The 27,570-nt window shown below is 52.2% G+C and overlaps 2 protein-coding genes across 8 annotated transcripts; one reads left to right on the forward strand and one right to left on the reverse strand.

Annotated features, from left to right (window-relative positions):
* The first annotated feature begins 694 nt into the window (after positions 1-694).
* CAMKK2 (calcium/calmodulin dependent protein kinase kinase 2) lies at positions 695-18,466 on the forward strand. 6 transcript variants are annotated; one of them, XM_072879765.1, is made up of 18 exons: positions 696-865; positions 5,313-5,439; positions 5,870-6,353; positions 7,115-7,162; positions 7,571-7,624; positions 7,790-7,841; positions 7,934-8,067; positions 8,705-8,741; positions 9,568-9,589; positions 9,831-9,919; positions 10,154-10,353; positions 10,444-10,497; positions 10,970-11,043; positions 11,568-11,655; positions 11,902-11,997; positions 12,553-12,681; positions 14,656-14,756; positions 15,145-18,466. In XM_072879765.1, exons 3-18 carry the CDS (start codon positions 5,919-5,921, stop codon positions 15,218-15,220), a joined length of 1,689 nt encoding a protein of 562 aa, XP_072735866.1. In that variant the 5' UTR covers positions 696-865; positions 5,313-5,439; positions 5,870-5,918; the 3' UTR covers positions 15,221-18,466. The 6 variants fall into 6 exon arrangements, with proteins under 6 accessions (XP_072735869.1, XP_072735866.1, XP_072735868.1 ...); XM_072879767.1 differs by having other exon boundaries at positions 15,148-18,466; XM_072879766.1 differs by lacking the exon at positions 696-865 and adding an exon at positions 929-1,077.
* A 929-nt stretch (positions 18,467-19,395) lies between these two features.
* Positions 19,396-26,878, reverse strand: LOC140660035 (P2X purinoceptor 4-like). 2 transcript variants are annotated; one of them, XM_072880416.1, is made up of 12 exons: positions 26,434-26,875; positions 25,560-25,707; positions 24,451-24,522; positions 24,284-24,356; positions 23,701-23,797; positions 23,437-23,517; positions 23,181-23,322; positions 22,706-22,842; positions 21,156-21,249; positions 21,004-21,069; positions 20,818-20,913; positions 19,396-20,098 (listed from the first exon to the last, which is right to left on the reverse strand). In XM_072880416.1, exons 1-12 carry the CDS (start codon positions 26,562-26,564, stop codon positions 20,066-20,068), a joined length of 1,170 nt encoding a protein of 389 aa, XP_072736517.1. In that variant the 5' UTR covers positions 26,565-26,875; the 3' UTR covers positions 19,396-20,065. The 2 variants fall into 2 exon arrangements, with proteins under 2 accessions (XP_072736517.1, XP_072736518.1); XM_072880417.1 differs by lacking the exons at positions 19,396-20,098; positions 20,818-20,913; positions 21,004-21,069 and adding an exon at positions 21,759-21,844 and having other exon boundaries at positions 21,207-21,249; positions 26,434-26,878.
* Positions 26,879-27,570: the final 692 nt, after the last annotated feature.

The raw sequence follows: 27,570 nt of genomic DNA on the forward strand, positions 1-27,570 counted from the left end.
ATAATTAGCATGGACAAAGCAAGGGAGATGTTTACACAGGGCTGGTGCCAGCCAGGGAGTAAAAGGCTGTGCCCGTGCGGCAGCGTTGCCTCCGTCCCGGCGCTGCAGAGCTGCAACCGGGGCGGGAGCTGTGCTCGGTGGCGGCGATGGCCCGGCGGTAGCCGCTGTGACATTTCCAAACAACTGGTTTCTAAAACCCCCTTTAGGTGATGATCTCAGAAGCGTTGGGCAACCGCTTAGCGAAGGTCCGGGAGAGCTGATGCAGGTAACCCAGCCTGGACCCAGTCGACCTCAGGCTGGAAATTCTGTGTTTGCACAAGGGCAGAGGGGAGGAAGCCCCGGCCGAGCACCGGGGCGGGCAGCGGCGGGAGGGTGCTGTGCTTTATGTCTCTCTGGGACGCGGGGTGCCCGCAGCGGGGCTCGGCTGCGCCCGGGGCCGCGTCCCAGCGGGGCCGGCCGGGGCACCCCGGCTGCACCCCGCGGCTGCGCTGCGAGGTGAGGCGGGGCCGCGCAGCCGGCGGCCGGAGGGGGAAATAAAATATTTAAAAAACCACCAAAACCCAAACCCAAAACACCCACCCCAAAGAACGGCCACGGGGGTGGGCGGGCAGGATGCGGCTGCCCGGGGGGAAACCTCCCCTTCCCCGGGGCGGAGCGGGGCCTCCCTCCCTCCTTCCTTCCCTCCCTCCCTCCCTCCTCCTTCCCTCCCTCCCTCCTTCCCTCGCTGCCGCCGCCGGAGCGGAACCGAAAGCGAAGGCGGCGCCGGGCGGGCGCGCTCCGGCCCCGCGGGCAGCGCAGCGCGGCGGCGGCTCCGGGGGCTGCGGGGGCCGCTCCCTTCGGCCGGCGGAGCAGCTCGTCCCGCCAGGTCGGTGGCCGCGGGTGCGGGCGGGGAGGCCGGGCGGGCCCGGCCCGGGGATGCGCCCACGGCTGCGGAGACAAAGCCGCGCCCGGAGGGACCCGCGCCGGCGGCGGGCAGGGGCGGCCGGGGCCGGGCCGGGGCCGGGGATGCCCTGCGAGCAGAAAACGGCACCGCTTCAAACGGGGCTTTCCCGCGGGGCTCGCAGCCGGCCTGTGCAGGTATTTTGGCGATCGGCGCTGTCGTTTCCCCATCCCGGCTCGGGGAGCCGCGCTGTGGCCGCCCGGGCCCGGCGGGCATCCCCGCTCCCGCTCGCCTTCGGCCGCCCACCAGCCCCGACGTGTGCCGGTGGTACCCGATGGGCTGGCAGCACCCCCGGCGTGGGGATGTGACAGGGTGGTGGCCGTCCCCGCGACAGCAGGCGTCCCGCAGACCCCATGGGGCCCCTGCCCGGGGAGGCGAGGGCTCGGAGCGGGGGGGGACTGGGGAGAGTTAGGCCGTGGGGCGGGAAAAGGAGGGGATTTTTAAGGTCAAGGAGCAAGTGAGAGGCCAGGAGATGGAGGGGACGGAGCTGGTGGAGCGACTGTGTACAGGGGACAGGTCTCATTAGGAGAAGCCACAGGTTGGGTTGCTGCGAGTGACCGAGCGTGGTTAGGAGGTGGGACGCAGCCCTGCGGCCACGCGCACAGCACGGAGCATCAGGAGCATGAAGGTGACTGTAAAGACCAAAAGCAGCGGCGGGATGACCGCAGGAAGCTGGTACGATGGAGCTGTGGGCTGACCGCGTGGCTGTGCAATGCTCCAGGAGCAGAAACCATCCCTGGGGACAGGACCAGGTTGTCCCCAGGGCCAGGGGGGCTGCGCTGGGGAGGGGAGCTGGGTAGCTGGAGCTGCCTTCGTGGCCCCTGCCCAGACAGGCAGCCCCTCTCCCAGGGGAAGGAGCCCCATCCCTCTCCTGGCCCCTCTCCGGGAGCACTTTGTTTTGGGAAAAACAGCCAACAAAACCCAAGAGCCCATCCCTGAGAGTGCTGCGAGGGGTGTCTGATGGACCAGCGCCATGCTGGGGAAGGCGGCTGTTATCAGATTGGGGTGGTAATTTGGAGGAGGCTTTGCTTTCAACTCAGCCCTAATGTCTTTTAAGTGGTGTTCACAAAGCGTAGAGCCACTCTCGTTTCCTCTCTCGTGGGCATAGTGGGCTGGAGCTGCTGTTTCCAGGAGAGCCAGGAGCTGCTCAGCGGCGCTGGACGAGGCGATGATGGTGCCCTGAGCTCATCCTGGCCCATGCTCAACGCCAGGTGCGGAGCTTACACTCTTGTTTTGAGATGCTCGTTATATATTGCTTAAGCAGTATTAGGTGGTATCATCAAGATTATAAAAATATCTTGTTAAAGATGTTTTTGGATTCCTATTGAAACCTGCTACTGGGTTTCGTGCCATTACAATGCTGCCAGCCCGGCTTTGTATTTTTTCCCCAATTCTTTCCACCCTGTGTTGGATGGGCCAGGCAGCGCAGGAGGCTCTTCTGTTTGCCCTGGGGGTGATGAAAAGCTTCGCTGCTCGGGCACAGGCACCCGACGTAGATGGGGGCTGGGTGCCTGTTTCCAGTATCTCATTATTTTGGGTGTCCTCCGACTTCTAGAGAAGCTGCTGAGAGATTTTTTTCCATTAAAAGTCAGGCGGGGATGCATATGGTCTTTGTATACTACAGTGACTAATATATTTCTGGCAAGGTCTGTGCTCGCCCGTAGGAAGGGAAACTGTGATCGATGCCCCCGTTGCTGCAGATGACACCGCTCTTGGCACTGCTGCTTCCACCGCTGACAGTGACCAGGGAAAGCAAAATAGCCACTGGACTGTGCCCAGTGAGAGCCCATAACTGCCCTGCACGCTGGCCCCGGTTAACTTTTAACTGCAGACCTTTGGTGGTAGCAGGGGGAGGAGCCTCTGTGAGTAAAATCAGCCTTGTTTTAGGTGGTTTGTCTTCAATTTTGTTATGAACAGGTTTTTTTGCAGTGCGTTAACTCATCCCCATGGAAGGTTGGATGGAGGTGTCACTGCTGGAGCTGCCACCAAGTCTTACTCCCTTGGGAGGGTCTGACCCTGACACCTTGCCGGAGGGAAGCATGTGGGGGGAAGGCGAGTGTGTGGCAGCCGGCGGGAGCTGGGGGTACCATCCCATTGCCTGCCCTGCGCCTGGGTAGAGAAACAGCTCCAGGGAGGGAAGGACAGGCTGATGCGTCTGTATGCTCTGATTTAAAGCTGTGCAGCCAGTGCTGGCTGCAAGGTGTCATCCTCTGCGCCCCCTGAAATTGGTCGGCGTGTTCCCATTTGGAGGTGGCCGCATCCCAGCAGGGACCGGGCAGGGACCACATGCTCACAGCAGAGCTGGGGCGGCAGGAGGGGGCTGTAAAAAATCACTTCACCCTCGCGGGGGCCGATTTCACTCCCATTCATTTCCGCTAAGCCACGTGGACGCTGAGTGAGAGGAAGAGCCGCTGCCAGGGTTTCACAGACCTCTTTTCATTTTAATATCCCTCTCCTTGCTGAATTAGATGCAAGACTGATTGCTTCGATAATCCTGCCACAGCCGCTATGGGTTATATATGGATTGCAGCCAAAAGCTGTGCCGATAAATCATTCCTATACACCAGGCTGTTATATTTCCTGAGGATTTTGTGGGCATGTGCTGCTCGCTTTTACATAAGGATCTGCTGGAGTTCATACCAAAATGTGCCGCTTTTCCCCGGGCAAGGACCTGGATAGGTTGGTGAAGCCAGAGCCCCTGGGCCATATTTCCCCTCTTTGGGTTTATTCCCCCCATTCCAGCTATTTTAGTTTTGCGTCTGGCTGGGAATACGGCTGTTCTCCTCCTCCTCCTCCTCAGCCTCCCCGTGTACTTATCAAGGAGAACTGGCTGCGTTATCATTAGCAGTTGTCCCACATCCTGCGGGGCTGTGTTCAACAGTGGGATCCCACTTCTGGGTTTCTCTCGGGGAAGGTATCGTCTTACAGGGCAATTTTTGCAAAACCCTGTGCTTTGCCCCTTTGCACACACACAAAGGGGAAAAAACCCTCCAATTTTCTACCCTAGTTGATGTTACAATGGTGCTTGGATGACTTTTAGCCTGTTTACAGAGCCCGGGGAAGCCTGCTTGAATTAATCAGCCTTGATATGTTTATCCTGGTCAAGCCAATTAACTCCCGCCAGCCAGGGCACGCTCTGCTCTCAAGTGTGGTGGAGACTTCATAACTCAATTTTGCTCTGGCCCAGCAAAGTTTAGCATGAACCCTTGGAAATTCAGATGCAGGCGATGCTCTGGGAACAGGATGGGATGCCCGGCCCTGCTGTGCCACCGCCGGGGACCGGTGCGGCGGCTGGCAATGCTCCTGGGGTGGCTTTATCCTGGGGCCGCCCCGATGAGTTGCCTTTTTTGGTGTGGCCACAGTGCACGGTGAGGGTAGAGGGCACGGCATTTGGGATCAGCTCTGGCTTCAGGAGACGGCTATTTATATGTGCCTGCTGGCAGGGTGCCCAAAGCAAGCCAGGCAAATGGCAACTGGCCTCGAGATGCATCCCTGAGGGTTCGGGATGAATGGGGGGGGGGGGCTGCCTGTTTGTTTTAATCCATTTTGGGAGTGCTTTAGAACACACTGCCGTGGCCACCAGAAGCACCAGGGGGGAATTTTGCAGCCATGATACCTGAGATGCGGAGCCCCGGCTTGGCTTGGCTGGTGGCTCCCGGCTCTCTTGCCCAGCAAAGCCCCAGCCGGGAGCAGATTCAGCCCCGCGAAATGCAGCGTTTCTGAAATAGTTTGTCCTTGTTGCTGTTCATTGGCTTATTTATAGCCTTCGCGTCCCCTGCGTTTCTCTGCGCCTCGAAGCAGCGAGCAGCACCGGGTCGCTTTAGCTCCGGGCTGATCCCACTCGGGCAAATAAAGCTCCGGTTTATAGATTGGTGTTGAAAACAGCAATTAGGCCATTGTGAAGCCTCGAGGAAGGGGGAGACGATTTGATTTCTGTACTTGACCCGTAATTTCTGCTGGGCTGATTCAGAGTGGTTGTGCTGTGGGTGCATCACGGAAACTTCAATGGAGATGAGTGGAGCTAATTTTAACCGGCCGCCTCGCCGAGGTGTGGGAACCAGGCAGAAAAATGCCTCAGACCTTGTTCCTGCTTCTGGGCTGTTTGTTTCGGGATATTTTTTTTTTGCTTGCTTCTGCAGCAACTCGTTAACCTAGAAATTAAAAACAGCACCAGAATCATGGCAGGGAAGAGGGATGGTTTACAACTAACCATTGAACTGCCCCAGCTGCTGTGGGGTGCCCAGCATGTGTGAATTACACTGTTTTCTCCCCCTTTTTAATTATTATTTAATTATATATATATATATATTTATATTTTTATATATATATAATTTCTTGCTGCTAACAGAATTGTTTTGTCATTTATCCCTAGGTTCAGGAGCGTGATTTTTGCACAGAAGGCCATAGGGAACCTGGGGTGTGGAAGAGAAATCGCTGGCAATGATGGGCTGTGGGAGGAGGCAGTGAGCCGGGGGGGCTGATCCTGCACCCCGTGCTTGGTAAGCAGGTCCCTGTGCCCATGAACTGCTTTGTTCGGGGGGTGTTTGGCAGAGATTAGCCTGCTCCGACCGTGGGACTGAGCAGTAAAGCAAGAAACTGAGCGGTATTTATGCCAGCATAGTGCAGGGTCTGATCCCGCCCCTGTAAAATACCCATTTTGGGTATTTCTGTAACGGAGGTGGTGGGGGTGTTATTCCCTGCAGGTGTTTAAATAAAAAACGTGGAAGGAGCAGTCTGGGAGCTGAGGCTGGCCCCTGCCTGGGGTCTGCCGCGTGGCAGGGGGGGTGCATGGTCCCAGCGCCATCCTGCACCCCTGCCCTTGGCTTCACCATCCCCTATGGGATGAATAAATTAATCTGTAGAGTAACGACGGGCGGGAGGAAATCCCGCTTTCCGGAGCAGTCCGGCTGAGTCACCCTGTGTTTGCAGGTGTGTGTCCCTGTCGCAGCGTGGCCGGGATGAGGCTGTCGGTCACACAATGCCATCATGCGTCCCTGGCAGCTCACCCGCCCTGTGGCCCCTCAGTGATGGAGGCTGCGGCCACCGAGCACCCGGGGTGCCACGGGACCCCTCGCCGCTGAGCCCCCGCCGCCGCAGCATGGCCTCGCTCATCGTGGTGACCGAGTACGACGCGACGGGGAGCGCAAGTGAGGAGGAGGAGATGAACGCGCCCAGCAGCGAGGGTTTTGGGGACGGCCGGGAGCCGAGGGCAAAGCTGCACCTCTCCGGCCGAAAGCTCTCCCTGCAGGAGCGGTCGCAGCCTGCCCGCTCGCCTGGGAGCAGCGACGGTGCCAATGAACGCTTCATCTACCCGTCCCTCCCTTACTCTCCGGTGACATCTCCGCACTCCTCCCCACGGCTGCCACGGCGGCCAACGGTGGAGTCGAACCGCGTGTCCATCACGGGACTGCAGGTGAGGGGGGACAAACGCTGCTCCTGTGGTTCTCCTGCCCCGGTCCTCCTGGTTTTCCCCCCCTGTGGCATTGCTTCTTCCTTGGTTTCTCAGGATAAAACCCCGTGGCATGTCCGCAGATGCGGGGCAGGAGGCGGTGGGACATCCTGGTCCGTGCCGGGCCGTGGGGACAGCCCTCGGGAAGGTGGGACCCAGTGGCTCGCTGTGTTTCATGCCTTTTGTAGATGCCGCCAGCTCTCACAGCTGCATTTCGGGGGAGCCGGCAGCGTGCCACGATTTTCTTTTTCTCTCCCTTAAAAATAAAACAAAAAAGAGAGATCCGCTGAGATCTAAAGAGAAGGTGGCCCTGCCTGCCCCCAGCCTGCCACCGCTGACAGAAAACAGGCAGCAAGCAGCTGCTTTGCCCGTAAGAAATAAAAATACTTGGCACCAGGTTGCCGGTGTTGAACCCCCCGGGGCTCTCCCGGCTGCTGATCCCCACCACCGCCCGCCTGTCGTGCGCTCTCGTTCCACGTGAGCGGACAATATTGCCTGCCCGGCCGTTAACATTTGCAATTAGCCATCTATAAACACACCGACGCGTGGCTGGGCGGCTGGCATTTATGGCTCATGAATCAAAGCCGCCCAGCCCTGAGCGGGTGCCTGGGCAGAGCAGAACAGGGCATGAGTTTGCAGAGAAAGTTTTGCTGGAAATTTAAAAGGAGGAGAGCAAATGCGAGTGATTTCGTGGCTCATGTCAGACCCCCCCTCTCTCCCCACAGGACTGTGTACAGCTCAACCAGTACAAGCTGAAGGATGAAATCGGGAAGGTGAATGTTGGCCGGTTTGGGGTGGGACGGGGGTTCGGGGCGGGAGGGTGCTGGGCTCGCTTTTGCTGTCGAGCCAGTGAGATGGTAATTTCAGCTGCTCACCACAGCAACTCTGCCAGCTCCTCGCTGTGACACCGCTCTCTTCTGGGTCGCGCCAATTGAATTGTATATATTTTTTTAAATTATTAATTTTCCCCATTCCCCCTCCCTCCCACAAAACGGGGCATTTGAAGTTTTTCTTTGCCAGCGGTGTGATGCCAGCCCATGTGTCCCACTGTCCCCGGCATCGCCCGCCAGCTCCGTGATCCGGTGGCGCTGGGTTTGTGGAGAAGCCTGGAGCCCGGTTTGGTGCTGTGGGGTTTTTTTGGACTGTCCCTAACCTGTCCCCATGGCTGTGCCCCTCTCTAGGGCTCCTACGGGGTGGTGAAGCTGGCCTACAACGAGGACGATAACACCTACTATGTGAGTAGCGCACGTCCCCAGAGCCCGCAGCGGGGCGGGTGGGATGGGGGACGGGGACCGATCCCCTCTGCTGACTCCCTGCCCAGCTCCGTGCCGGCCCCATCCAGCCAGCCCCGTTTTATCCTTGATTTCCCCCAAATCCCATGTTTTTTTCCTCTCCTGCAGGCAATGAAGGTTCTCTCCAAAAAGAAGCTGATGAGACAGGCGGGCTTCCCCCGTAAGTGGCACAAAAGCTTTAGGGTGGGAGATGATCTGGGGACCCTGGGGGCTCGTTCCCAACCAGACACCCCATCTTTGCCTTTCCTGCAGGCCGCCCGCCGCCCCGCGGGGCCAAAGCTGCCTCCGAGGGCTGCCTGCAGCCCAAAGGGCCCATCGAACAGGTCTACCAGGAGATCGCTATCCTGAAGAAGCTGGACCACCCCAATGTGGTGAAGCTGGTGGAGGTGAGCGCTGGCCAGCCCCTTCCCGAAACCCACCCTGAGCATGAAAGAGCCTGGATGCTGCGGGGATGAGCTACACGTTGGCTTGGGCAGAGGGGAGCGACCGCAGAGGGGCTGGGATGGCCATGGCAGGTCCTGCCTGAGGGAGACTCATGTTTTCCCTGGTTTAAAAGGTTTTTTATTCCCACATCCCAAAAGGGGATTTTTTTTCTTCCCTGCCCAGAAAGGGAAATGCAGAAAAATGTTGCTTCCTTGGAGGAAACAAGTGCTCAAATGGGTCTTGGGGAGGAACTGGTGTTTCTGCAGGTTCTGCAGTGCACTCACCCTGCCCTCCACCCACTGACTGTATCAAATGGTCCAAAAATCAAGAATTAAGGATGTGCAGGCTGGAGTTTACTTGGCTCATGAGTCAGATGATGCTTCCTATGTGTTTTAAATATTTACTTCCTTGAAGTACAGCTATATCTCTGTCCCCTTTTTTTCCCCCCCACCCCTTGTGGGTAGAAGCTTGGAGATTAGCAGACCACGCTAATGGTGCAGATGGTGCAGAACTGAGATGGCTGCTAAATAAAAAAATCACAGTGTTTAATTTGCAAGGTTTTTTGGTGCTGTTTAATTTCCTTTCCGCTTCTTTCGTCAGGTCCTGGATGACCCCAGTGAGGACCACCTGTACATGGGTAACTGCCCACCGCCCTTGTGGTGCTTGTGGGGTGTCAGGGAGATTGGGGTTTGCCAAGGCAAAGGGTTCACCCCGCGTTTTGGGGCAGCTGCGTGTGGGGTTGGGTGTCTCCTCTGGAGCGTGTGTGGCTTGGATGTGCTGGAGGAGCAAATCCCCTCTTAATGGTCAGAGCAAACAGGATCCAGTCTGGGTTCAGAAAGGAGACAGGAGTGCTTTATAGCACTTTATAGGCTTTAATTCGACATCAGGGCATGCTTTGCCATAAGAGGTACCAGCATTTATGTTCTCAGCTCTGAAGCTGGGCTGACGGAAAGTAGCTTTGTTTCTTTGGCTTCGAGAACAAGGCATGTGTTAATTATCCACGGTACAAACGAGCTCCTTCCCAACCTGTCTTGCAGACTGCAGTGGTTTGCTTGATGTAAAACACATGCTTTTGGAGGAGGCATTTCTTTTCCGTCATTTATGTTCAGCCTGTACTAGTGGAGAAGCATGCGATGCCCTCATGGCCAAGCGCAGAGGTTTGCTTGGGGCATGGGCTCGGTCTTGGTTTTGCAGGCAAACTGAGGGTTTTAGTGTGCCATGTGGAGGGCACTTAATGGTGCTGAAGCTGCAGCACTGAGAAGGTAGTTGGCAGCATCCCTTAACTGAAAATGGAAGCAACCAAAATGCCATGTGCCTTGCATAAGATGGCATCTCCTTTTTAAAAAAATATATTATTTTTAGAATTTTTTGTCATTAAAATAATTGCTTTTTGTGCTGAGACTGTGCTTGCAGGAGCTCTAACCTCTAAGTGATCCATAATCACCTTCTCTTTTGTGTTTCAGTGTTTGAACTGGTGAAGCAAGGGTGAGTATTGAATTCCAGATTTAAATCTACTGAAGCATGAACGAGACAGAGGCAATGGGGAGGTTCATGGTGGGTCCCTATGGGTTTGGGTAGCATCTCCCCAACCCAGTTACAGTCGTGTACACCCCCTATGTGCCTGCATTTGGCGCCGCGTGCTGTCGCCAGCCGGTGGGAAAGTCTCCGGGACCTGTTTCAGTGCATCTGGATGGGGAACAAGCTCTGTTCTCTGTTGCCTTTGCAGTCCTGTGATGGAAATCCCAACCCTGAAACCTCTCAGCGAGGACCAGGCTCGGTTCTACTTCCAGGATCTGATCAAGGGCATTGAATACTGTGAGTGTCTGTGCAAAAAAAATGGGATTTTTATTTTTTTCTAAACACCTGGGGCTGGACTTTCTGCTGGTGTGCAGTGCCGTTTCTGGTGGCTCATGCTACTGCACAGGGGTTTTTGAAGCTGGGGCTGGTCGTGATGTTAGCAGAAAGGCTTACAGCCGTGTGGGGACTTCGTGGCTCCTTCACTGCAGACTGGTGCTGCTGCTGAATCGCTTGTTTTCCCTTTGGCTGCAGTGCACTATCAAAAGATAATCCACCGGGATATTAAACCCTCCAACCTCCTCGTGGGGGAAGATGGGCACGTCAAGATCGCTGACTTTGGAGTGAGCAACGAGTTCAAGGGAGCCGATGCCCTGTTAACCAACACGGTGGGCACCCCTGCCTTCATGGCCCCGGAGACGCTCTCAGAAACCAGGAAAATCTTCTCCGGAAAGGTATTTAATAGCAATTTGAGGGTTTTTGCATTAATCTTCCTTACACACGCTGTCTGTTGCAGATCTAACTATGCTTTCTTCACTCTGCAGGCTTTGGATGTCTGGGCCATGGGAATCACACTGTACTGCTTCGTGTTTGGGCAGGTAATGAGATTGATTTTTCAGCACTGTTGGTGGTCCGGGAGGGGTTTGGTGTGTGCCTCCCATGTGCCAGGTACACGGTGGGATTTGCACCCTGCACCCCTGTTCAAGCAGTTGGGTATTACCAAGGCAAAATGGGGATGTGTGGGTGGAAATGGGAAACTTCTGCCTGTCCGTGGGATGGATGTAGCCAAAAGGGACATGTTTCTCTTTTTCCCTGGGTAAAAATTCTATGCCTGGACAGATTTTTTGGGAAAAGAGCTGTTGGTGTAATTTGCTCATTTTAAGTCAAATGTTATTTTCATTGTGTTTAAAAGAAGACATCGATATAATAGGAAATCTTCTGGTATTTCTCTATAACTGGCTCCTTGCTCTCCTTAAAACCCTATGAGATCCCAATGCTCGCCTGGCTGCCCCACTGCTGCTTCTTGACAGAGGTTGTTGCTTTTCTCATTGCTCTTTTTCTTCATGGTAGTGCCCTTTTATGGATGAAAGGATCCTGAGTTTACACAATAAAATCAAGACCCAAACACTGGAGTTCCCAGACCAGTAAGTACTCAAAAACCCCCCCTCCTCAGCCCTTATTTTAAAGCTTGTCTGAGCCATTTCTCAGGCGCTGCCTGGGTGGGACTGGCCCTGCTCTGCTGCGGTTTTGCAAAACTGAGGCTCTGAGCCCTTCTGTTGGCCCTTGGCCCTGGAAAACTTCCTTTGCATTAAACATGAAGGCAAAATCTCTTGGTTTGCAGTTGCCGAAGAAGGAGCGATGGAAGCTGCAGAGGCGTTTGAGGGAACGGATTAACCTCTGCAGTTGCTGCCTGGGTGGAGTTGGTGTCGGGCTCTCCCAGCCTCGTACACGCGGGATCGCATTGCCCAAAAAGGGGATATTTTGCTTCCCTGGGTGGTTTGGGGAGGAAGGGCTGTGTGGTACCTGGGTGCACGAGTATCCAGAGCTGCATCCCTGCCAGGGCTGGGGTCCCTGCCCAGGAAGGCCCACAGCAGCTTGCACTGGGGTGAAGAAGGGAGGCAGCATCCATCCCCTTCCCCATCTCATCTCTCCCCTCTCCTTCCCCCAGGCCAGAAGTTACAGACTTCTTGAAGGATTTGATTACACGGATGCTGGATAAAAATCCTGAATCTAGGATTTCGGTCCCAGAAATCAAGGTACTGACCCAACCCCCTGGTGTTGGCTGTGGCTTCACATCTGTTGGGTTCTCCTTGCTCAGCTTTTTTTGGGAGTCAGTTTGATCGCGCCAGGCTAGGTCCTCCCCATGTGCCCAGGGCCCCTGGGCAGGTAAGTCCCAGCTCCTTCCCCTGCTCCGGGACCAGCTCAGCTTTGGGACCTTTGGTGCCTACAGAAGTCACAGGCAAAAGGAAATCCCCTGAGTACAGTATTTCCTCTGCTACCAGGAAAGTACTGTGCAACAGCCTTTCGCAGGAGATTTCTGGTCCTCTGCCCCTGCGGGAGCCTGGAAGGGGAGAGAAGCTGAGAAAATGGAAACTAAGGTAGGGGGAAAGGATTGCGGGGGAATTGCTGAACCATTTTGTGCTCCTCCTGCAGCTGCCCAAGATGCCAGGTGTGTGGGCAAGAAGAAAGAGGGGTTTCTGCCTTCTGTCATGCATTAATTCAGGTCCAAGACTAGGGCTCAGTGTTTCTCCCCGTCACTACTGCTCATACGTATGCTCTGGAATAAATCACTCCTGCCTCTTGGCGCTGTCTCATCTGTAAGATGAGAGTGAAAATAGGTCTTCTTCCCTAAAACCCACTGAGATACCCAGTGCTGTAGGTCACCGAGGCTATTGCTCAGTTGCATAGATGGGGCCAGTGCTGGCTCCAGATAAGCCGCACTGCGGCATTTTCTGCTCCGGGCTGAGCTGTTCCTGGCGGTGCTGGGGTGAGCTGGCTCGCCAGTGAGATGGCACTTCTCTCCCCTGCTCCCTGGTATTCCAGGAGCACGTAGGGGCCATAGCTTGGGCGAGGAGATGCGTTTGCCAGGCTTGTGTTGTTTGAGTTATGAAAAAGAGGAAATCGTTCCTGACAGGCTGTGTTATTAATTGAAGTTGCACCCTTGGGTCACCAAGAATGGAGTGGAGCTGCTGCCCACAGAGGATGAGAACTGCACCCTCGTCGAGGTGACGGAGGAGGAGGTGGAGAATTCGGTCAAGCATATCCCCAGCCTGGCCACTGTGGTGAGTACGAGGGAGGTGATGGTCTGCGGGCACACACCGGCGTCCACGCTGCCTCCCGGGGCAGTCCCAAGCAGCTGGAGGTTGCCGCTGAAGGGCAAAAGTGTTGGCCAGGATTAGAGCAAATACCTTCCCTCTCTCGGAAACAAGCGCTGCAAGACAGGGTCTCAGCATCTCGCTGGAGGCGGCCGTACCCCGTGGTGCGGGGGAATATTTCAGAGCAGTCCCAAAGGGACCTGTCAGCAGGTTGCCAGTCTCCACGCTTGAGCTTTTGTATTTGCTGTATTGCCCTGTATTTGCTCAGGGCAAAAGAGCATCTGGTCCAGGACCTGCCCATGACCGGGAGTGGGTGTTTTGGCCAGGCACGAGGAGCTCCTGCCCTGCTCTGCCCATCTGGCCGTAGGGGCTGCAGGAGCTTCCTGGGATGGAGATTTTATCTGGGCCACGGTGTGCGCCAGCCCCCGCCTGGAGCTATTCTTGGTGAATTCATCTCATCTCTTTTCAAGCTCATATTTTTATTCTCGGCAACCTGCTGTAGTGGTGAGAACCACAGTGTAACCCTGCCCTGTGTGGAAAGTGAAATCCTTTTGGGTTTTGAACCTAATGATTTCTTTGGGTGCCCGCTAGCCCTCATGCTAGGAGAAGCAGCGAGCAACCATTTGCAGTTCCCTGGCACAGCATTATCTGCCTGTAGACACCCAGGCTGTGATTCTTGTTGAAGTACAGGTCTCCTTTCAAAGCCCCTTTTCCATCTCGTGGCTGTGCCCACATCTGGCTCCATTTCTGGAGCTCTCTTCTGCTTCGGTGCCCTGCAGAAGTCTCTTCAGCCGCTGATACGTTAATATGCAAATGTGCCATGCGCTGCTCAAACTGAAAAAGCAGATCTTGCTCTAAAGAGATCAACATTGATAAGGGGTTTTTCCCCCTTTCTCCTGTTCGGAGGGGACTTGCCACAATGCAGCGGAGGATGGCTCAGTGTTCCCTGTCCCACTGAAAATCCAGGTGTGTTTAGCACAGCTCAGGGCAAATAAGCTTTTACTGCGACTCTTGCCTCTTAAATAATGCACTGCCTCCAGGCAGATCTTGTATTTTCCCATTTGCATTTGTTCTTCAAAATCATCCTCCAGTGCCTGATCTTTGTGCGTCCAACTGCAGGTGTTAACGCTCAAGTACGAGATTCACATGGCTTTGACTCTCGCAGAAAATGCCTTCCCCCGCAGGACCCTGCCGGCATGTGTGTTTCAGACGTGTAAGGGCTCTCGGTGCACTGTGGTGAGCAGCTAAATGAGGCACAGAGGGACAAGAAGCAATATCAGATGAGCCAGGGGTTCCCAGAGCGGGATGCACATGCTGAGGCAGGGTCCAGTGCTGCTCACATTGTTCTCTGCTCCCACCAGCAAAGTAAGTTGGGGGATGCCTGGGAAGAACTCTGACACTTGCTCTGTTCCCAGCAGCCTCCAATTGCAGCTGACGCTGGTAACTTTGTGTTTTGCAGCCAAAGCTAGACAAACGGCCAATTTTTTCAGCCTGGTTTTGGTAAACTGTAAGGCAAAATTGTGTTGGTTCCTTCCTTCCCCTCTCCCTTTCTAATGAATTCTTCTGCCAGGTAATTGCGGGGAACTGGGAATTTGCAGGTACTGGATGCAGTAATCAGTGAAACGTACTTCTGGGGGGAGAAAGTCTTCCCAGACTTGGCTTTGCTCTCCTTTCCAGCCTCTCACACCTAGTGTGGCTATCGTCTGCATGTTCAGTTGTTGCACCATGGGTTTCAGATGAGGATACAGCCCCTGTATTAAGCAGCTGGAGACTTGTAAACGTGCTTCCTTCTGTTTTGTTTTGTTTTGTTTTGTTTTTTTAAAGAGAACTTTGACTTGTTTTCACTAGTTTTCTTAATTACTTGGGCATGAGGGCTGGATGTTCTGGTTGCTCTTGAATGAAAGGAAAGCATCCCTGATGAACTCCAATCTGGTCTTGCAGATCTTGGTTAAAACGATGATCCGGAAGCGATCCTTTGGGAATCCGTTCGAGGGGAGCAGGAGGGAGGAGCGGTCGTTGTCTGCCCCTGGGAACCTGCTGCCGTAAGTGTCATTGCCTCGCCTCGGCCTGAAAAGATGTTTGCAGCTTTTCTTAATGCTCTGGAAATCGCTGCAAAGCACAGGAGGAGAATTCGAGGAGTTGGGCTTTGAATCTTTCATGTGGAGCCACGACTGGGACGTTAACACACCCTCTGTCTGACCTGTAGCCGCTTTGTGGGATGATTTTTGTGATATGGCATATCCTGCCCCTCCGATGGGCTGAAAAGCATCTTTTATGGCACTTCCAGCCTGTCACATGGGAGCTGGGGGGAGACAACACGTGCTCAGGGTCTCAAAGGTCCCATGGCAGGGAAGGGGCGGATGCTGGTGTCTCATTGTCTGCTTCGCCTTTTTCTGAGTCGCTCAGCAACTGTTTTATTTCCTTTTAAAGCAGGAAACAAGGCAGTGAAGATAATCTGAAATGCAATGACTCGCCCAACGTGGGAGAGGAGGAACTTCTTTCGTGAACATCGACTTTATGGTTCTGTTGAGCAGCTTGGTCCAGGGCACGTTATTAAAGTGTGCAGTTGAGGATAAGCGACATTAACAGAGCCTACACCAAACACAGCATGACATGGCGCTATTTCAGTATAATGCTGGATGTAGAGCTTACATAGCAGCATGTTATAAGACATCCGACTACTCGTCATAAACATTGAACATCTCCGATCGCTTGGACTGCTGACTTCTTGTGGGAAAGGTGCTGGCTGATAGCAGAGAGGTGAGCTATCATGTTGAGCAGCAACCGTGCTTTGCAAAAAAAAAAAAAAAAAAAGCAGTCAAACAAAAATGCATTTGGAACTGCTTTTACCTGGTTTTAATGCCAAATAATTTCTGGGGACTAACGCCAGCGTCCCAGGGGTGTTGTATGCACATCGCGTAGTCGGTGGGCACATGCAGAAGGGTGAAGCTTTTTGCCAAGTGGCATACACAACAGTAAAACTACACGTGTGCACTTTGAGAGTTCATGACCTACCGGAAATGTTGTTGCATCTATTTCTTGTCCTTCTGGTTTGTTTTTAATTGACACCTTTTTAACTGCATGGGAAAAAAAGCAAAAACCCACCTTTTCAGCTTTTTAAAGAATGCCTACCTTTGTGAGCCAAGTTGTATTAAACAGCATCTTTGGGACGTTCAGAAAGTGAGGTTAATTACCGCCTAAGGTAATTAACCCCTTTCCTAAGGTCTTGGTGGGACTAGGACTTGGTAAGTTGAGTATTCAGTGTATGAAAGGAAAAGGTATTTAAGGGCTTAAGTTCAGTCTGAACTATTTTTGCTGCAGATATATGAGTGAAAGGTGGTGTTTAGCTGAATGTTTGTTTTGAACAGCAGAGGAAGCACTAACAACAGTTTGTTTCTAAATCTTTTACTTGATCTAGGTAGATATATTATTAAATACAAAATTCAGGGTAAAATCTTTCACTTCCATGTACATTACATGGTTTACTACAATTAAAAATAATACAACTGATGCTATTTTTTAAGTATAGACTTAGGGCTTGCTTAGAATTTAAGATCTAATGAAATACTTAGATTAGCTAGTAATTTTCAGAGAAACTTTTGTTTTCCAAACTCTTAATCTGGATTTTGGGGCCAATGCTATGTATTTTTTGCAAGTTCGTTATCAGTAATTTGTGAATGCCTGTGGATCAGAGGCTTGTTAGTAAATTAAGTGTATATCTAATTCATGGATTGTTTCTTATGAAGAGCTCTTTCACCTTCAGTCAGATTACTCTGATTATTTTGTGGTGCTTGTAAAAAAATAATAATCTATCATGTGGTGGGAGAGATTCTGATGTCCAGACTCACTTTCCCAAGTTCTCTGTGCTTGGACAAAGCTGGAGACCAGCAGAGTGTGGGTGAGCTGGAGAAGAGTCAGGGTTTGCTTGGGGAAAGGGGTCATGGTAAGTACAGCTGTTTTGTGGATGGAGCATGGGACTGGCGGGGGGAAAGGTCTGACCTCTTCTCAGTCTGATGTGGTTGTATGGCCTTGAATGAGGCATTTAAAATGATGGTGTACCTGAAAGAGGGGGAGGATTTGAATATCTCAAGCATGTAAGGGACTGCTCAGGCATAATTCTTTGCCCGGAGGAAGAAGGCACTAGGAGAGACCCAAGTATTTTGGTTAGTGGTAAGATCTCTGCCTGCTAACCCTGGCCAGGGGTGCCTGGCCTTTAGGAAGTGACTGTCCCCTTGTCTTCCTTGATCTTGGGCACTGCAAGCAGCAGAGCACTGAGGTCCTTGGCCCTGCTGCAGTTGCACCTGGCCTGGTAATTCCTGGTTAGGATGTGTCTTTGTTAAAGCCGGCGTAGCATTAGCAAGTGCGCAGGTGCCTACACAAACTGTCCCTTACATCTTTTGATCACTTGAAGCAATGCTCCCCCTAAATTGCAATTTATTACCGAAACATTGTGTTGCTGGCCTCTCTCCAAAGCCAGTGATGGTGGTTCATGGTTTAGGACTGTGGAGTTTGGAGCCATAAGACACGCACTGTTTTCCTCCCATTTTAGTCTGAGGCTATGCCAAAGCCCTGCAGCTTCAGCTATGGGAAAACCAAGCAGGTAACTCGGGTGCCAGGACTACTACAGCAGCCTGCTCCCCCTTTCCTAAACAGGACTTGTCATTGCAGGAATGTGTGCGAGTGGGCAGCTTGGTTCTCTAACCCTGTAAATGGACTTGTTCTGCCAAAAAAGAAAAAAAAAGGGGATCTGATTATTTATAGCTGGTGCATAGTAATGTGCGTGGTGTGTTTTGTTAAAGGTGAGTTGTAGAGATGCTCTGTGCTGCGTATCTCTGGTGTATGATTTGTCAGGTGCCTAGCAAGACAGTTTACATTTACCAAACAGGCTTGCCAGGTGCAACACAGCTTCTAAATAGAATAAGGTGTACCAGTTCCTCGATGCCCAGCCACAGAGTTACTGGGCCTCAGATATTACCATAGCTCAGCGTCTTACGGCTAGCACGGACTTGGTTCGTAAGCATCCTAAAGCTCAGCACTTCCGGAAGGTGCTCTCCAAAATGAGTGCCAGCTCTGGTAGGGCTGTAGCCAAATGCACACTTCTGAAAGAAACTCGATGTAGATTTTTTTCTTGTTGATTAGTTCTGTTGAAAGCATAAAGCATGGCTGTGTGAGGAAGATCTATCTAAATGCATGACCTGTTAGAGAAGCTGTACTGTATATATAAATCTGCTCAGTTCCCTAGCTGCTGTTCCTTAGTAGTAAAGCTAGCTTTTTTCTTATAGTGAAGTAAACATTTTGCTTGTGCCTTGGAACTGGGCTATAGCTTGATTTCCCCAACTCCCTTCCTTTCAAGCAAGCCCAGTGCTGACTGTAGGCTTAATGCTGGGTACTAAGCCTTTTTGGCTCTGAAAGCACACAGGCAAGTGCTAAGGGGAAACCAGGCCTCTTGTCTTGAGTAGTTTTTCTTGGTGGTCCCCTCTTACCTATCAGGCAATTGATCTGTTTCTTTTCTAAGGTCCTGAACTATTGCTGATTTTTATACTGTTTGTTTAATGACCGAGGCTTGTGTTTAATTCCTACCCCTTTATTATGCATTTAACTTTATCAGGTGTATCAAGTTTAAATACTGTGTATTTACCACTTTTAAATTATATTACCTAAGAAGAAAGAAAAAAAACCAAACAACTAAGTGTTTTTCCACACAGCTGTTCAAGCTTCTCTGTACCAGTTGAAATAAATGACATGCAACCAAACCCAGAGTTAGTTGATCAAGTGGAACCATTATACTGTTTGACTGGTCTTTATCAAGCTACGAGAGTTTGCTTGTTGGAAGGGCAGCCTGAAAGCACCTTCCTGTGTTAGTGACAGCTGGTGCTCTACCATTAGTGGGGATCGTGGGCTAGGATGAGACCACAGTGGCTCTAGTCACTGCCTAATCCAACTTGAGCCATTCCATTCACATGCACAGACTAGAGCGCTGACTCTTGGAAAGGCACCGTTTGAGTTGCAACACTCAGCTGAGTGCTCAGCAGCAGGCAAATAAAGAATAAAACAAAACAATAATGCTGTAGGAAACCCACCGTGCTGCTGGAAAAAGGCAGCAAAGCCCCAGCCAGGATGCTGGAGGTATAGAATAGGTCTCAGGGCTCTGTAACACTAGAAAAGGTTCAGAGAAAGGGAAGAGCTGTACCTTGCGTGCCAGTGTGATCACTAGAGATGCTCAAGGCCATGTGAAGATAAAAGCCAACAAATTCATTTAAATTAAATTGTGTAAACCCATTAAATGCAGCAGCCCAGGTACAGGGTCTGGGGGTGGTGGCAAAAAGCAAGAAGGAAGCCAGGGAATAATAGATCTGTTCTGACCAGTTGGTACTAGCATTTGGCTAAGGCCATGCTAGGCTAACCCACCCTGGCCTCTAACTTTCAACTCTTTTCCCTTGGAGAGAGTTTTAATGCAACAGAGACAAACAAGGTGTTAGGAGAACCAAGGTGGAGCAGAAGCTGTAGTTGCAGCAGCACTCTTGCTGAGAGAATCAAGAGGTGAAGCAGACAGCAGCACTGGCTTTGATAGCTCTCCAGTAACAGTTGTTATCTGTGTAAAATTAAGACAGTTCACTGACCCTAACCTTCACAGGCCCTGGGGAAAAATAAACAAGCAAAACCCAGCTTGCAGGACTCCAAGAGGGCTGAGAGAGAAAGTAATCTTTTATTAAAAAGAAAGTAAATTTTGACATAAAAATTAGACAAAACAGAAAAAAAATTTCTGTAACTAGTAAGCCATTCACCATAGCACAATGGAACCAGACACTGTTTTGGCTCAGCCTGTGGCCACTGGACCTTGGAGACACAATTAAATAGTAGGTGCAGGCTCAGCTAAGCATCACAATCCGTCAGGGCGAGGAAAAGTGATTTGACAACAGCAAGGAGCTGCTCTCCTAAGGTTAGGCAACACCTGGCAGGGGCCATGTTCACTGTAAGGGAGAATCTGTGCCTGTTACCCTCTGCTCTCTGCTACCGGTGAGCTCTGGGAAAGGAGGACTGTCAAAATGACAATGTCAGAGCAATCCCTGTCCCAGGCTTACCCAGTGCAGAGGCCTGGCATAAAAGCACAATTCTCCCTCTGTGCTTAGTGCAATTAACCTGGAAAGACAGCAAACAAGGAGCAGACCCAGTTCTTCCCTCTGGGGTTGGCTCCAGCCAGCAAAAGTAGTGAAGAGTAGTAGAGATGGTCCCTTTCTCAGGTTTGTTCCCCCCTTCCTTCCAACGAAGAGGGGGTGGGTCTCATGGCAGGGTCAGAGTAAAGTTCACAGCAGCAGTTCACAGCAGCAGTTGGTGCTGTAGCAGCAGGAGGTCAGGAGTTTGTCCCGTATGTCTCACTGCCTCCCTGCAAGGACCAGAGATTACAGTTCTCTGCCAGAAAACTCTTCTTTCTCCCCATTCCTCTCACATAAAACCCTCTGCACAGGCAAGCTACTCTCCGCTACTCAGACTTTACATTTCCAGTGCCATAAGGTCTTTCGATTCAGAAATCCACCCTCTGCAGCAACACTTCCCACCAAGCACAGGGCTGCAGGGCTGAGCTCTACCCTCAGCACCAGTCAAGCAACCCCACTACCCCACTAAATCCTCCTACTGTCCAAATGGATCATGTGGATCCTGAAGGGAGGCGTAGCTGTGGCTGTCAGCATACTGCTCTCAGAAAATACCAACCCACTGCATGGGTTTGTTCACAGCAGCAGGAACCCCCAAAAGCCAAGGAGGAAGGATTTGATGGGGACAGACCTGTTGTCTACAGCTCTCAGAAGGCAACTGCCAAGGACTGCAACCCAAAAAAGAGGTGCAGTGGGAGCATGACAAGTTCTTGAACATACATTTCCCTCTCCAAGAGTGGTTGCCCAGGAAACATGACAATATTTGTTTCTAGTGCTCCTCCCTGCAACAGCTTTGAGGTAAAAATGAGCTTCTCTGAGGAAGACAAAGTCTCCTCAGAGCTGTGGTTCAAAATCCCTGTTTGATGTGGACTTTCTAAATACTGTTTCAGAATCTCTCCAGAGTCAGAGGAGGAAGCAACTTTGACTTCACTCTGCCTTCACTGATGCTTACCAGTTCATAATCCTCCACATATTTGTATTTCTTCTCCCGATAGTAGTATTTCTTCTTCATGCAATACAGAACAACAATGTCACACAGCACTGTTGCCTAGTGGAGATTGAAAGAGTTTAAGACAATGATCCTCAGAACTGAGGCACTAATCCAGAATTGAGTCCAAGTGCAGACAGCGTCACTTACCACGCCAAACAGCGCTAAGCCAGAGCCGATGTTAATCATTGTAGGAATTACATCAAATTTTCCTGCCTAGAAGACAGTTACAAAGGTGAGTATGTTTTTCAGCATCTCTGAAAGCCCTCACTGCAAGACCTCCAGGAATTAAGTCACCCTACCTTTCCAAACACTATGATATCAAAGCGGATGCCATAAGCTTTGACAAGCGTCCGTAATTCAGTGCCATTACTATCCTTGTAGTATTTTGCAAACCTGGAGAAAAGATAGGTCAGAGCTTAGCTGGAAATTTTGAGGTTGCTTATGTGATCATGCAACATCCAGGTGTGTCCCCCAACCCAAGAGGATGGGCTGAACATTGGTACTTCCAGAGACAAGCCCCATATGATGGAGGGAGATTTCATGCAGGCAAGCACATATAGGAGAAAAGCCCAGAACAGGCGAATTTAAGACGACAGCGAGCACAAGCCAAATCAGGAAACTTGCAAAACATAGGAAGGGGAGAAAGTTAGCTTTAGTAGGGGAGCAGAAGAACAGACAGGAAGAAATTCAACAACACATGAGAATGAGCCCCCTCAGACAGAGGCAAGCAGAAGGCTGCAGGAGTGCAGGCAGCCACGAGAGGGCAGGGCCGGGAGCAGGCAGCGAGGGAGGCAGCACAGCTCAGCCTGGCGCACAAAGGCCGTTCCTTGTCCCGCACAATGTGACTCGCAGGCAAACGATAGGGAAAAGGGATGAGAACAAATAAGTGACATCAGACTTACTCCGCCACATGGTTGACTAAGCCAGGAGGAAGCAGAGAAGAGGGTGGAAGAGAAGAGGAAGGATTGGTAAGAGGCTGCACCACGGTCTGGAATTAGCAAGAGCACTTCAGAACCCGCACCAGCTGGGCTGCGATATCCTCTAGCTGGTCTTGCCTGACACCCCAATACCTGCTGGCCTGGCACCTCCCAAACACACGCTTGTGCTGTCTGCCTGACAGCAGCTTCTTAGTGAATTCATTCAAGTTCCACCAAAAGAGATCCCTGTGCTAAGTGAGAGTTTGTGATTCTAGAAACAAGCATAGCCCTGAGCCATGTTTCCTCACGAGCAGGACTGTTGCAAGGATACTGGCAAGGTGGCCAATCCATATTATTAGAGCTCTGAGTCTGGATGCAACCAGCTACCCAGCTCTGCACTGGTGCTTTTACTGGAGGTGCTGGACCTATCCATACTGGCCAGAATGTGTATGTGGTGGTGTATGCCAGAAGGATACTCCTGGTGCAGATATGGTCTTCAACTGACAGAGCTACTTTCTAGAGGTTAGTTTTTCCCTCATGCACAGCAAAGGAGGTGCTTCAGTCTCCCACCCCCACATCCCAGCCCCTTCAAATACTGCCCTATCAGCACACCCTGAAACAGTCAGTTCTCACATTGCCATGCCATGGGAGGTTGGCCCAAATGGTCACCCAAATGCTGATGCAAATATGACTCAGACACTGATGCAATCAGTGGAGCTTCACTGACCTTCCCCCTCTGCTGTGGTTTGCACACAGTGAGGATCCAACATGCTCTATGTTTTACAGCATCAGAGAAACTCTCCAAGTTTGACAGCACCATTGAAAGTCCAAGGACTACCCACAACTGCCAGAGGAGTGCAGGCAGCCCGTAACACTGTGCCAGTGGCGGACTGAACCACAGGGACACCAGGTACCCTCTATAGCCACATTACCTGAAGTTGTAGCCAGGTGAGACGGTGTGGGCAGTGTCCTTGTTGTCGAGGCGCCGGAAGGAGTACTTTGGCACGCAGTGGGAAGCAGCTCTGTCAAGGTTACAGTCCCAGTTGATCTGCAGTGCCATGACTCCACCCTGCCAAGTGGAAGAGAGGAGAAGGTGAGCAGTCCAAGTGCCCAGCCAGCCCAGCACTAGGCTCTGCTGACCAGGACCCTGATTTACTGGTCCTTGTCCCAATCCCAGTCAAACACGCTTTCCCGCTGCTACAGAAGGACCTTGCACATAAGCCCACCCAAACAAGCCAAGGCCAAATATTTGTTAAGTAGAATTAACTCCAGTCCCTCCGGCCAGAGCAGCTCTCCATTCTGCAGCTACTCTGCGTCCTGTGGCTCATGCCATGAGGCAGAGGGGGACAACCACCTACTGTTCCTCTTCTATACAGCTGAGGCCCAAGACAAGGGTCTGCCAAATACCTCCACAGCCATTTCCTGGAAGTTCTGCCCTGCAGCTTCAACTATTTTCCCTAAACGAAAGATAGGGCAGAAGGGATCTGTCTGGGAGTCATAGATGCAGTTCTTGAGGTAGGTGGAGTTGATAGTGGGGAGGATGTTTCGCCTACAGGGGAACAGAGAGAGATCTGTTGCATCTTCTTCCACTCCTCCAGCTCCCCTTTACTGTCCAAGAGACCAGACAGCACAATGCCCCACACACACCCCACACACTATTTACTTGCTGAAGTTGAACTTGGGGTACCAAATGTTGTTCTTCACCAGAATGGTGAAGTTCGCAGCTTCTTGCAGGAATGCTGGCCTACAAAACAATAGGAAAAGTAAATTAGTTTCACTTACATTTTCACAAACAGGACTCTGCAGGGTGCTTGGTGATCACCTCTTCAGCTTTTCCCAATAGTATCGCATAGGGAGAAACACAGGCTGCGTACCACTAGCCTCCTCTCAGGAGGGCCACTGCAGAGTAGGAAGACAGAGCACTCACTTGGGTATGTGATAGTCATCCTCCACAGGGCACCATGCAAAGACTTCACAGGTCTTGATGCTGTTGTTGTACGGTACACACTCCCCAGTTTGGATGCCTGGAAAGACATGTGAAGGGAGGTACTACCAAACAAAAATACAGACGCAGTATTTGCCCTGTGATACTTCCTCACTCCATAAGGTGAAAGCAATCTGCTCAGAGGTGAAGTGTCAGTACCAAGACGCCCATTATCTTCCACTGCAATTTGTAGTGCAATTTCAGAGAAAGAAGCATCAGGTCCTTTTTCTGAGTCAAATCCTCATCTACGTGCAATACTGCTTCATGGACTCAAGGTCTTGAAAAACCCCTCATACTGTTTGCCAACTCACCAAAGCACACATCTATCCAGCATCCACCCAACACAGTCTAAGCCCATCTGCTTTCCCCCAGAAGAAAAATCAGAGCTTCCCTTTCAATTCTCTTAGGTGTAAGAGAATGAGAACAAGGAGACTGAAGTGAAATGCTGCTTCTTCACAGGAGGGAAGGCACAGCATAGAGGTATCACAACACAGACTGAAAGGAGCCCTTGCAGCAGGCTTCTTACCATTGCTGTGGGTGCTGACATATCCTGGAACACAGTCGTTCCTCACCTTGCACTCTGTTTCATCATCTGGAAGCTGGAGAGGAACAGTAATTACACTAAACTCTATGAACTCTCTCCCCCGCACTCCCACCCATACAAGGCAGTATTAAAGCAGATCCTGTACCTACCTCTGGGCAGTGGCCTTGGTACTGGTTCAGTGTGAGTATCACATTGGTCATGACAAACACAGTGTTCTCCTCCTGAACATGCAAAACAAGAAGGAAATTTAAGAGTGACAGTCTGCAAAGAATATCCAAGGCACTGCCTCAAATGTCTTTGTTGACAGAGCCCAGGTGGCCCCGCAGAGGGGACTTGCTTTGGACAGTGCTGGTGTAGCACTAAAGGAGCAGATTCCCACATGTATTGCCTGATGCTGCTGCCTTTAGGCAGAGGAAGGACTGTGGGACTAGCAACCCTTTCTGTCCTCCCACTTGGCCCAAATTTCCTCATTCACATTATGAAAACAGAGATTGCTCCTCAGGGGAGTCACAAGGCAGGAACAGAAATAAAGCTCCAGCTGCAAGTCTGAGCACAACTCCCACTCTTTTTTTTTTTTTTTTTTTTTTTTGCAATATATATATTAGAAATTTGACCAGTCCTGGTTTCTCCAGGGAGCACCACTTCCACTGTTTTCAGATCTGTATGATTCAGGATCTGTTGTTTGCTTCTGCTTCACTGATACAAAAATATGATCACTCAGCCAAAATCTGGCTAAATCTGTCACTTTTTTCTGCACCACATCTCACACAGACAGAGTGACCCACAACCAGCAGCTTCACCGTGCCTGCCAACCCCGAAGGCCACCACATATTGCCCACACAGTGCAGATTCCCACAGACACAGTCAATCAGTAACTACAGCAATATCTCCTGTTCAGTTCCGGATCAAGTGACTTGCAGGCTATTCCTGGGGTTCCTCCCAACAAATTAACTTTGAGTTGTTTGCTTTAGAAAGCAGTAAGGAAGAGGACACGTGGCTATTGTTGCAACTTTTTCCTGAAGCCTGCCAAATTCTCCTTCCTATACATGTACACACACAGACACACTTTTCTTAAAACAAGCTTCCCCAGGGCTAGTGGTGCAGGTGCTCAGCATGATCTGCAACAAACCAACGCTGCTTCATTCTCTCGTATCAAGGCCACATTGGAGCTGAAGCTGCTCCAGACTTCAGTGGACTTTGGCAGAGCAGCAGCTGTTTGTCAGAAAACCCTTCCTCTGCACGTGAAAGTGACTGATACCTGAGGAGGGATGACATAGTCAGCTACATCCCAGATCTTGGCTCCCAAGGTGGATGTGTTTGTCAGCGTTACTCCTTTCACCTTTGTGGTTACAGAACTGACCACAGAGTCTGTTTCCTGGTAGCCCTTCTGCCACAAAAAGACCCAGCTGCAAGAGAAGGTTTGCAAGAAAGAAACAACAAAAAACAGATAAACACCATAAGCCAGCACAAGCAGTGAGAATTTATCTTTTTTTCATGTGTCACCTGAAAGGGCCAGTCCACATAGGTTCATAGTGTTTCCCTACAAAAGGGTCACAGGACTAGCAATCTTCCTTCTGGGTTGTTTTTTTTTTTTTTCAGAGTGGTTTGGCAGGGTGTAATTATTGCTTTTTTGCACGCCCCCGCCGGGTGAATGACCATCACCCTCCGGGACGGCCTCTGCTCCTGAGGGGTCCTGTCCTGTCTGCAGCTGCCTCTAAGCAGCCCTACAGTCCCAGTTAAGGCCGCCCTGTTAAGCTGTCCCACCACCTGCCTGTCACCTCTCGGTGTTCGCACCCACGACGGCTGCCGCGGGCGAGCTCCGGCCTCCCCTCAGCCCCGCGGCGGACGCTTCCCGCCTCCCCAGCCCAGCCGAGCCCGCGCATCCCTGACAGAAAAGGGGGTCCCGGCAGCCGGGAGCTGCCTCCCCGCCTCGCCCTGAGGGAGGCGGCCGGCTCCCGCCCCTCAGCCCAACGCCCCCGGGAGCTCCCAGCGAGGAGCTGCCCTTCCTCCCTCACGGCAGCCGCCCCGAGACCCCCCTCGCCTACAGCCGCGGCGGGGCTGCGGGCTTCCCCCCAGCGCAGCCCGGCGGGGAGGGGACGCAGGCCGGCGGCGGGGCCCACCCGCCCGCTCACCCGATCACGTAGGCGAGGATGGCGAGCTGCACCCCGCGGTTGATGAGCCCCACTTTGCGGCTCCGGATCAGCACGATACGGGGGGTGTCGTACTCGAAGAGGAAGCTGTGGAAAGCCCCGCACGACACCATGGCGGCGGCGGCCTGGAAGGGCGGGCGGGAGCCCCCACACGCCGGGCAGCGGCTGCCGCAGCCCCGCGGAGCCACAGCGCCCCGAGCAGCCCGGAGAGCGCTCCCGCAGCCCCGGGGCTTGTACCGGAGAGCGCTCCCGCAGCCCCGGGGCTTGTACCGGCTCGGGCCCTTGATTGCCGGCCCGCCTCCCCGCCAGCTGCGGGCTGCCTGCCAGCCGCCGGCCCTGCCCGCGGCCGAGGAGGAGGAGGCGGCGGCTGCCCGGAGGCGCCGCAGCCTTTCCCCCGGCTGTTTTCGGCAGGGAAAAGGGGTTCACCGCCGCCCTGACCCCTTTGCGGCTGCCCGGGATAGCCCGGGGCTCGGCAGCCAGGGCAAGGCTCTGCCCTGAGGCCTCCCGCTGCTGTAGCTCTGCTGTTGCGTGGATACGGGGTTGGGAAGTGCGGGTGGTGGGTCATCCTGAGGAGGATGCTCTCACCCTAGTTGCTAAATCTGGGACGTTTTTTCCCATGCTGCTCATTGTTAGCAAGTTTATGGGGAGTTTTTCACCTCCATATTGGCCAGACATGAGTCAGCCGTTACCTGGAAGTCTGCTGCTGTCAGCCCTGTGCTGAGTCTGGGCTAGTAAGTCTCACAAAGAAGCTTGACAGATCACCTCAGGCAAAGGCCATCCTAACACCAAGACGTAACTTGCAGCCAGCTCAGGGCAAGGACAGAGCACCTGCCTGCAAAAGATAGCAGAAGCATATCTTAAGACTGTCACCCTCCCATCCACAATGAGCAAATCCTTTATTTATCCTCTTGCAGAATTAATCTTTGCTATAAAAGCAGAGATCTGCACCACCTAATTCATGTACCTTCCACCTGATGCTGAGCTGCCCAACACAGTCCTTATTTTAGAAACACCACCATAACCCTCATAACAGCAGATAAATCATTAGAGATGAAGCAAACTGACAAACTGGCACTGGGAATTTCAGACAGTATGAAACTATTTAAGAGACTTTGAGCC

This window comes from Ciconia boyciana, chromosome 15 (assembly GCF_034638445.1).
Source record: "Ciconia boyciana chromosome 15, ASM3463844v1, whole genome shotgun sequence".
Taxonomy (NCBI): Eukaryota; Metazoa; Chordata; class Aves; order Ciconiiformes; family Ciconiidae; genus Ciconia; species Ciconia boyciana.

Bases quoted from the DNA above. Each gene is read 5' to 3' on its own strand.
- CAMKK2 (XM_072879765.1), top strand. From the start codon at position 5,919: ATGCCATCATGCGTCCCTGGCAGCTCACCCGCCCTGTGGCCCCTCAGT. The intron at 7,625-7,789 runs GTGAGTAGCGCA...CCTCTCCTGCAG, and splicing joins AGGACGATAACACCTACTAT to GCAATGAAGGTTCTCTCCAA. The intron at 11,998-12,552 runs GTAGGGGGAAAG...TATTAATTGAAG, and splicing joins CTGAGAAAATGGAAACTAAG to TTGCACCCTTGGGTCACCAA.
- LOC140660035 (XM_072880416.1), bottom strand. From the start codon at position 26,564: ATGGTGTCGTGCGGGGCTTTCCACAGCTTCCTCTTCGAGTACGACACC. The intron at 25,708-26,433 runs GTGAGCGGGCGG...CTTCTCTTGCAG, and splicing joins ATCCTCGCCTACGTGATCGG to CTGGGTCTTTTTGTGGCAGA. The intron at 21,250-22,705 runs GTAATGTGGCTA...TCTTTTCTCCAG, and splicing joins TCACCTGGCTACAACTTCAG to GTTTGCAAAATACTACAAGG.